The sequence below is a fragment of the Osmerus mordax genome, chromosome 10 (genome assembly GCF_038355195.1).
Source record: "Osmerus mordax isolate fOsmMor3 chromosome 10, fOsmMor3.pri, whole genome shotgun sequence".
In the NCBI taxonomy this organism is placed as follows: Eukaryota; Metazoa; Chordata; class Actinopteri; order Osmeriformes; family Osmeridae; genus Osmerus; species Osmerus mordax.
In genome coordinates, this window is record NC_090059.1 from 8,838,733 (window position 1) to 8,848,723 (window position 9,991).

The following is a 9,991-nucleotide window of genomic DNA, read 5'->3' on the forward strand; positions in this document are numbered from 1 at the left end:
AGCAGTCCTCCTACAAGGAGTCTGCCATCTCCTGGTCAATCGCTCCCCATATGAGTGCTAAACACTCAAACAAATAACTTCTTCTAAAACAAGTGTCCACCTAGTTGTCAAGGAGGAGGATTATTTTCCATGATATGAACTCAAATTCAAATGGCAGTCAGTCAAGTCAGAACCTAAACCAAACAAGACTCTAGTACTCTCTATCAGAAATGTGCTGATCTTTTTTCCTTTTCTTGCCTTGTAACACATTTTAAATCAGTCCATTTCTAATCCCTTTTTTCTGCTTTGGTAAGAAAACATAGGATTCTGTCTGCACATACATGTATATGAGACAATGACTTGTAATTCCAAGCCCATTGGAGAAGACTAGTGTCCATGTAAGACCAGCTGGGATTCCTGGTATGAAAGGGACCCTTAATAAACATAAACATAAACATAAAGGGCCCCCTCTAGTCTGTACTCTACTGTCCACCTCAGGACTCTTACTCTTCCAAAGAAACAGCAGCTTCTGGCTGTACAGAGGAAGCAGGGAAACTGATTTTAATGTTCTGGGGGTGGAGGAGAGTTCATTGGGCGTTGAGGGTGGAGGGGAGGGGCATTATGGGGAGTTAGAACTGAGATTGATGGAGGAATACAAAACTCTGGATGATGACCTCAGCAAGCATGGGAGGGACTTGCTGCTCAAATGCTATTAATACTGTAATCATACTGTAATAGTACTGTTAACTAATCAGAGAGTGAGTGAGACATAGACACTCAGAATGCAGGATTAGTCATTATGGAAAGAGAAAACAAATGTCGTTATTGTAGAAGATGAGCAGAATGCCTAGCATTCCTCTATTGGATCTGTTTAGTCAGGAGCCTTCTCCAGCTCTGGAGTAGGAGACCACGTCTGTGGTCTAGAGTGGAGACCACAGACGTGCATCCCTCTGCTTCCCAGAGAGTTGTTGCTATACAATGAAGGGTGGTTTGAGGTTTTGCAGGTAGTGATTAGTATTGTTGCCATGTGGCTAGACTAGAAAATGTTGCCCGTGGCAGTGCAAGCTCAGTACTGCAATCGTGCCGTTTAACTTTTTCGTACTGTTACTGATGACCAGTAAGACCCCTCCCCCCTCCCCATTCCCGAGAGATGTCTAGGCTCGGTTTTGAGGTCAAAAGTCAAATGTTTGTTGTTGCCAGGTGCACACAGCTCCTGCCTGAAGAGGCACAGATGCGGATGAAGAGTACTGAGGAGCTCCAGTCATGTTTTACCCACGTGCTTGTGCACTTTCTTACATCATTCTTGTCTTTACAGCATGAATTCAGTAACAGTAGTTCTCCACAGCTTAGATAAACTAAGAACTGCCCAAAAGAATGAATCAATAAAGAAAACTGACAAAAAAAACATCGTAACATAGACAGAAAAACGTGTTAAAAGGTGTCCAAAAGTGGAACTCCAAAGCTCTTTCTAGGCCTCCCCCTCTCTCCTGCTGTCTGAGGTGACCGTGCAGTCTAATTCATAGTAAAACATGCATTGCAGTCTCAAAGGAAACATGGCAGCTGAACAGGGAAAATTGTGGCCTGCCAGGACGCATTCCTCAGACGCTCCTGCATCCAAGGCACGCTCAGGAGAGACGCCGCTGAGGAGAGACGCCGCTCAGGAGAGACGGCGCTGAGGAGAGACGGCGCTGAGGAGAGACGCCGCTCAGGAGAGACGCCGCTCAGGAGAGACGCCGCTGAGGAGAGACGCCGCTCAGGAGAGACGGCGCTGAGGAGAGACGGCGCTCAGGAGAGACGCCGCTCCTACTAGAGGGCCACACTGTAACCTGTATACCCTCACACCCAGGTCAGGCAGTCGGGGAAGGTAGCATCACAGAGGTTGAACGTACTTGCAGTTTTATCTGGAAACTTCCAGTCTGCCCACATGGGTCACTCAGCCTTGATCAGTTGGAACCTAGATTGTTCAGTCCCTGCAGTGGTAATGCCTTTAATTTATTTAGAACATTGAAACTGAAATGTGAATCGTACAGGCTGTCCCTGTTCATTGATCATGGAAAGGATGGTTATGATAGGATCGTTATAGACACTGAATTATAAGTCTCTGATCTCGAAGCCATCCAGCTAGTCCATAAGATGATGTACCGGAAGACCTGTGTGCTGCAACATGGGAATATGCAAATGGTTGGTCCAGCAAACAAATATAGTGTATAAGATATGTAAGACAGTCTCACCGCTTTAGAATTCTCAGTTCCACTAAACCAGAACTGAGCTGAACAATGTGTGGAACAACGAGTTGTGTTTTACCTGAACTGCGAGCTTGTTTAACCCGAACAGTTAACCTAAACTGCTAGCTGTGTTTAACCCAAACAGTTAACCATAACTGCTCTGGGTTTGACCTTGCATAATCCAATGTGGTAATACCTATCCAATAGGGTGGGGGTTAATGGTAATGCATTGTTGAATCAGAAATGTTATCACATTATTCTTTCATAAAAATGTATAATTCAGGTACATTTGTTGCTCTGTTTTACATTTACTGGCTTTCAGAAGGGAGAGAATTATTTTAAAATCGGTTTCTCTGATTCTTTCTTGGCAGATGGTTTTGCCAAACATAGAGACAGAGTTGAATGGAAAAAGCTGTCTGGTTTGGTTTCCTCTACAGAGACACAGACATGGAGAAATCTGTGTTTGCCCCTCTTTATTTATTACATATTCACATTCTTAAGGAGGGCAGTTTACACACACACACAGACGTGTGTGCAGCTACAGAACTTCTTCAAGATGTGTTACATCTTGCATAAAAGAAATAGACTCAAAGTCGAGAGTAAAAAACTAGGTCGATAGGTAGGTCGATTATGAGTGGTTGACAGGATCGGATAGAAAGTTTGGATGTATTGGTTTTAGTGACACTCCCAGCTCTGGTTGATGTCCCTTTCCTTCGCACAGCGTCGCGCCTGTATACGTATTCTGGTGGTGTCCACCAGAATACGTATACAGTCCTGCTCAGACTGTTTTCTCCTGGTCATGGCTGTCTGCTACGACCCTTTTAGAGAACCCTCAGATGGAAACCAGCTGTGGGTTTTGGCTCGGAGAGTCTGCCGAGGAGCAGCCTGCCAAGCCGAGCCCAAGGGAGGAGCAACATCTGGAAAAGAAAGCTGGCTGAAACAAAAGGGAGACCAGCAACATGTCCTTCCTCCGCCGCACAGAGCCAATAGGAGCTCACCGTGTTGCACAGCTTGTTGGGGGAGGGTTGCTTCAAGCCTGTCACCTTCTGTGGAAAAAATCTGTATTTTAGAAAGTATGTTAATCACGGAGGAGTATGACGATGAAAAGCTGAACGGCAGTCTCACAGCATTCGTTAACTGTATATTAGAGGGGTTGATAGAAAGAGGTGATACCGGACACTCTTTAAGAGCAACTCTCTCCTGGGCCTCTGACAGTCATACAAGAGCAAGCCTTAACGTGTACAAACCACCCACAAAAGCAGAGTGGGATGGAGGAGATCCATGCCCCCCTGGAATTCACCACACAGAGATACAGCTTTTGCTTTAAAACAGTATGCAGTTGCATGGAAAAGGTTGCTTTAATTACTCCACACTGTCCTTGTTTTTAGAGACCTGGGAAGAAGTCAAAGCCCTATACTATGTTGATTACTTTAACAGCTTTAGGACAGTCTGTCGAGAGAAAATAATGCAACACGCCCTGAAATCCTTGGTGGACTTTTACCTCGTGTTCTTTTTTTTCATTTGGTGAGTCAGAGAGGCTGTAGAAAAGTAAGAATTAGATGTAATGCTGACCTCTATTTTTGGTGAAGAAGTGCACATTACAGGCTGGTAATTATATACTCTGGTTGGCTGGATTTCCATAAAGGCTGGGGCAATGTAATTAACTTTATTCCTTTCCAGTCTGGTCCAGTGTCCACACTCATTCAGTCAAAACCTCTCTTTTTGTACTGAACAGATCCAACAGGTACAGTAAGAATCAGGTATTCAATGAAACATGGCAAAACACAAAACTGTCTGAAGTCTGTGTACAGTTTATGCACATCAAATTCAATTATTTAAGGAAAATCTGAACATAAGCATAAGTGGGCCAATTTTATTAATGCTTTGTCCAGAAACTTGGGGAACTGGTTTATTCAGCAGGGGGATAGAGGTACTGGCTCATCCAGCAGGGGGATGGAGGTGCACGTTTAAACAGCGCACCGTGACAGAGGGGGCATTCATCTTTCAGGATCCCCCAGGTCCTCCATTACAAACCACAGCGTGCCAACCAACCTGCTCTGCCTTCACAGGAAATGTTCACTTAGTTCAGGAAGTCTGAGGTTTTCCTCACCCTTTAGATTTCAGCTCTTGTTCAAACAGCACGGGGTTGTTACTCAGGTCAGAACAACATAGGTGGGAAAACATGGAGACCCACGAGGGGTCTGTCAGGTAAATTTAGGATAAACGTTAAGCCTCTGATTATTTAGATATGACTGATTTGTTTCAACTATTCATCCTTTGCTCATGTTAACTGCATTTATGATTGTTTTTAGAAGAGTTGAGAAGTGTATTTTCGCCATTAAGGCTGGCCTCCATCATGGATTCTGAATAAATTAGCTATATGTGAATTGTGAATATTTCATTGACAACATCAGACAATAAACAACAATTTTCAGTTTGAAAATGAAGCACATATCAATTATACATTTTAATGTTGAAAAGAAATAGTTGTATGCTTTCACTTCTCAAAATCATAGTTTGGATAACTATTGATAGCATTGGAGTTTTCAAATAAATAATTACTGTTTTGCCATTTATAAGTGTTACGTATTTAATACTGAATTACATTTTGAGGCAGGGTGATCACCATCCAATATTACTGACATTTTGTATTTACAAATTTAAGCTATTAAATGAAACTACGGAGAAGTGTTCATGAACACATATTTTGATTGTAATTCTTCCTTGGAGAGATGCTGTTTGGTCCAAATATTGGGATCATATGATGAGTTCATGGAATCCAGAAATGTATGAGGATTGTGCATCCATATTTAAGAAGCATTCGTTCAAAGTGTTGCACCTCATTTACTGGCCCACTTACCCACTACTGGCTCACTTGAAACATACCCCATGTATCACTTATGCTCAAGGTGAACTCGGAAAGGATCAGATTCTAGAGGGGCCATGTTTTTAAACTGAAGTTGATTTCGGAACCACAATAATGTGCAAGCTCCAGTCTCTAGTCTTCCAGGCCTTGGTCCATTTGAGTGTTCAAATGTTTTTTTTAACATGCAGTTATGCCACAGTTCTGTAGGGGAGCTAGAGTCTCACTCAATCTTCTTAGCCAGCAGGGCCAGCTCTTTAGCCTTCTGCTTCTTTAGCTTCTTCTTGAGGAAAAGAAGGTCGATGTAGACGATGTGGTCCAGCACAGTGGAAGCACACAGCAGGCCTCCATGTAGCGCACCTGCAATCCCACAGCTAAACACGTCCTGGCCTGTACCGCGCGCGCACACACATACAGGAACACACACGGACAAGCACACATACAGACACACACACACATACAGACACACACACACGCATGAGACATGGAATGACTGTCGTGCACAGCTCAACACACGATCCGATCTATATTAGTAGATACAACATCAAAATAATTTCTATCATTCCCTATATATTGCTCCTCCCAAGGTTTCTTTAATTTCGTTCTCAATGAGTTTCCCTGGGAGATTTCCTTGTCTTCATTGGGGGTTTAGGTTGGCTGAGGGGCAGTTCTATGGGCATACGTGAAGCCCTATGTGACATTGCTTGTAAAACATTCTAAACAAATACATTTTGATTTGATATATTTGGTTATTATATAGCTGAAATCCTACCTGAGATGTAGAGGTTCTTGACTGGAGTGTTGCACCTGTTCCTGGCTACAGCCTCGGCATGGAAGCGGTCCAGGTTGTGTTCAGCTGAGTACATGGCCCCTCGCTGGGCTCCCAGGTAGTGCATGTTGGTGAGAGGAGTGGCCACATCCTGGAAGACCAGCTACCAACACAACACAGAAACATAATTGAAAAATCTTCTTGAGATGTATGGGCCTGTGTGTTTATGTGACACACACACACACACACACACCAAGTACACTCTCAACAGTTTCCTCTAACGTACACACCGACAATTGGACAGAAAGAGAAGGTCATACCTTTTCCCTTAGTTTAGGGAAAATGGTGCAGGCCCAGGCAAAGAGTTGATTAGCATATCTCATTTTGTAGTTGTGGTATTCATCCCCCCTTTTCCTCACTGCAGTGTCCTTCCACTCCTCAAACCACTCATATTTTACCATGGTTAGTATCGTCATGCAGGATTTCCCTGTGGGTGTCACAGTTTGTTAAGTCTCTGCTTCAGGCAATGTTATCCGAATGTACAATGCCATTGTACTGTTGATACTATTTTCATTACCTGGGTGTCTTTTCTTGGATTCTGGGTCTTTGGCAGAGGGGAATGTAATAAACATCATGGGAATGTTTTCAGGTGCGTCTTCTTTGCTCAGGGCAAAGAACTCATCCATCCTTAAAAAAAACAGGAATTATATCAACTTGGATGTTCTGTTTATACATGCAGTGTCATTATATTACATTACAACAGGCCAGAGAATTCAACAGTGACCAACCCTATGTTTCTGAAAATCTTAGGAGTTAATATCTAGGCAATAGCACCACCTTGTGAAGAAAGTAAGGCAACAGTAATCAACTTTACTCACGAAGTATCCATGTCATTATTCTTGAACAGCCAGAAGTTGGTCGACACAATACCAAGCTCCTCCTGAGTGGCATCAAAACCAGAGAAAACCAAGAACGATCCTCGGCCATGCCTCATCATGTCAAGTCGATCTTGAACATCTGGGGAAAAAGATAGAATATTCATTCCTGCTAAACCTACTACGTAAGCGTGTTCGGACTTCGGTATTTGGCAAGAAAAAAAGTCTGAACATCATTCTGAGCATAAGTTACCTTGCTTCATGCTAATCTCTGGAGGCAGTAGTTTCTGGAAGGTGGTAAAGATGCCACAGTTGGAAATCACCACAGGAGCACGCACCTCCACCTCCTCCTGACCCTTCTTCACTTTCACACCTGCACATGATCAAGAACAAGGAAGTTAGGAATCGGTTTGGCTATCTGAGTTATTTAGGCAGCGGTGGTAGATACACTTTGACCTACCATAAGCAGCCCCTTCCTTGTTGACTAAGATCTGGGTGACAGGTGCTCGGACCAAGACATTGCCTCCAGACTTCTGGATGACAGGGATGATGTGGTAGGAGATCTCACTGGCCCCTCCTCGGGGGTAGTACGCTCCTCTCTTGTAGTGGTGAATCAGGAGGGCATTGATGACAATACTGGAGTCCTTAGGTGGCACACCTAGAAAAGCATGTCAAGAAAAAAAGCTTTGTTAATGAAAAGTCACATTTAGTTAACCAGGGCTTTACCAGTGATCTGGGATAGAGAACCAAGAGATAAAAAGACAAGTCAAATCAAATCAAATGTATTTGTATAGCCCTTTTTACACGCAAGCATGTCACAGAGGGCTTCACATAAGCCCATACAACTGCTCCTCAACCAACCTAAACCCTCAAGGAAGACAAGGGAAAACTCACCATAGAAGAGGTAGGAGAAGATGACATGGAGGTCTTTGTTGCTGGTCAGAGTGCTGACGAGATCTGTTGCTCCAGTCCCAGAGAGGGTGAATATGGGGGAAAATAGGTGGGCGATTCGTGTCTTCACCAGGAAAAGGGCCAGCCACTTAGGAATCAGCTTCAACGTGGCCAGGTAATGAGTCTTCTTAGCTGAGACCTGCCACAACCAAACAGTTTTGAGAACAGTTGTGGGGAAAAAGGGTTAGGGTTGGCCCTAGTCAGAAATTGTGCTTCCCATGCCAAAAAAACCCCACCCTCGACTCATCTAATACCTTCATGATTCTGAAGAAGGTTTCAATGGCGGCGACGTCATCTGGGAACTGTTTCTTGAGGTGAGCCTCCATTTCTGTCTTGCCAGTGAAGATGGTGTACTCTCGTTTCTCTTCTCCCAGCCCAATCTGGATGGTGTCAAAGTGTTGGTCCAGCTCGACAAACTCCAGCTGGCCTTCGGTGATCTGGTCAAAGGCGATGCGCAGAAGGCTGTTCTCGTGGAGCTGGCCAATGTAGTGAAGTCCTTCAGGAGAAATCGTGACAATTCAGTGTGAGGGCTTACATTCAAAAATGTACACATCCTCCTATTTCTCACAAACACGACTTCTTACCAACATCAAATTCAAATCCTTTTTCCACATAGGTATGGCAGCAGCCCCCAGACTGATCATGTTGTTCCAGCACTAAGACCTTCTTGCCCACTTTAGCCAACGTGGCTGCAACCGTCAAGCCTCCGATGCCACTGCCGATGACAATGACATCCAAGTCTTTGGGGACTTTGTCAACACTGAAACCTGCAAACGGAAGATATCACAATTCTTATCTGAACACTTACATCTTATCTGTGTGCTATTCAAGTTGTAAAGAATGAAACCAGGTTATGTTCTTTGGAGGCAAAAGTCTGAAGGTTGGCCCAAGATATCTTACTACTACAATTGGTATCTTTGTTTTTAAGCTGTAAACAGTCGTTGAATGGCATTTTGGACCGCTACTATCATCAATCAGTAATTATCTAATTAAGATAAACAGCACAGCATATGGAGATGAACAGGACTGGAACTACAACAGTTTAATCCTCCTTAAGAAATACTGACACCCATTACATTTACATTTAGTCATTTTAGCAGACTCTTATCCGACTTACAGTAAGTACAGGGACATTCCCCCAAGGCAAGTAGGGTGAAGTGCCTTGCCCAAGGACACAATGTCAGTTGGCACAGCCGGGAATCGACCTGGCAACCTTCGGATTACTAACCCGATTCCCTCACCTCTCAGCCACCTGACTCCCATTAGCTTTAGGTCACAATGAGGACCCCACAATATTTATCCATATTATTTGAATTATGTTATATTTCTCTCTATCTATATCAATTCACTAAACCGCTCAAAGTCCAACCCTAACGTCATTGTCGTGAGAGGTGGAAACAGGTAATGCTGGCTAATAGGGCACTAGTGAAGCTCATAGGCCAATCCCCTGTGAAGTGGATAAAAATTGATTACTGAAACATTGATGAAGAAGAAACCTGACATTTGGCTCAGTGTTAAAGCTATAGACGGAGTAACACAGAGAATCCCATCTTAAGGATAGATCAATCACAAAATTACCATTTTGGAACATGTATTGTATCATACCGTCGTCAAATTATGATTTCCTGTGTTGAAACAGGGTGCCTAATGCAGAATAGCCTGACACAGTACAAAAACTTATCAAGTAAATCACCCTCTAGACATCATGTCTGTAACTATTGGGAAATTGAAATTAAAATTGTACTTGAATTAAAGTAGCTACATTTTAAAACATGTACTAGACCAGAAGACTGCAGAAGTGTTGAAGGTCTGAAGGCCAGACAGGAAGACTTGTTTATCATCTTTACCTTGTTTGATCACTTTGTCCCTCTTCTTCTGGTCATATTCCCTGGGGCCCGGCGGTCTCACAGACTCTATAGAGAAGGGACTTGGCTTGCCAAACAGGTACCAGTACGACCCTCCAGCCCACATCACCAACCAGACCACGAATATCAACAGCCACATGATCAAAGAGTTCAGCTACAGCCTGTGGAGCAGGAAACCAAGTTTGCAGCTTTAAAACCTGGTGATTCTGAAACTGCCTTGCCCCATCGAGCCCCTTTTATCGTATTGAGTGACAAAGGTCTGGTTGGAAGGTTGGAAGGTCTGGTTGGTACGACGAGAAAGTGTGTTTGTGTAACTGCCAATTATCTTAGTACTAGCCGTGATAGGATTATCATGTTATAGCGGACAATAAAGATAAACACCTGCATGAGGTATGTTTTGCGAGGATGTTCTAGTCAGATGGTTACACAAAATGGTTGACTGAGCACCACAGTGCTGGATGGAC

The 9,991-nt window shown here is 43.6% G+C and overlaps 1 protein-coding gene across 1 annotated transcript; it reads right to left on the bottom strand.

The window, feature by feature from the left end:
* Positions 1-4,672: 4,672 nt before the first annotated feature.
* Positions 4,673-9,729, bottom strand: si:ch1073-13h15.3 (inactive all-trans-retinol 13,14-reductase). Its single transcript, XM_067244913.1, has 11 exons — positions 9,510-9,729; positions 8,247-8,429; positions 7,917-8,158; positions 7,606-7,801; positions 7,172-7,369; positions 6,965-7,084; positions 6,715-6,853; positions 6,414-6,523; positions 6,157-6,323; positions 5,840-5,999; positions 4,673-5,457 (listed from the first exon to the last, which is right to left on the bottom strand). Exons 1-11 carry the CDS (start codon positions 9,664-9,666, stop codon positions 5,291-5,293), a joined length of 1,839 nt encoding a protein of 612 aa, XP_067101014.1. The 5' UTR covers positions 9,667-9,729; the 3' UTR covers positions 4,673-5,290.
* Positions 9,730-9,991: the final 262 nt, after the last annotated feature.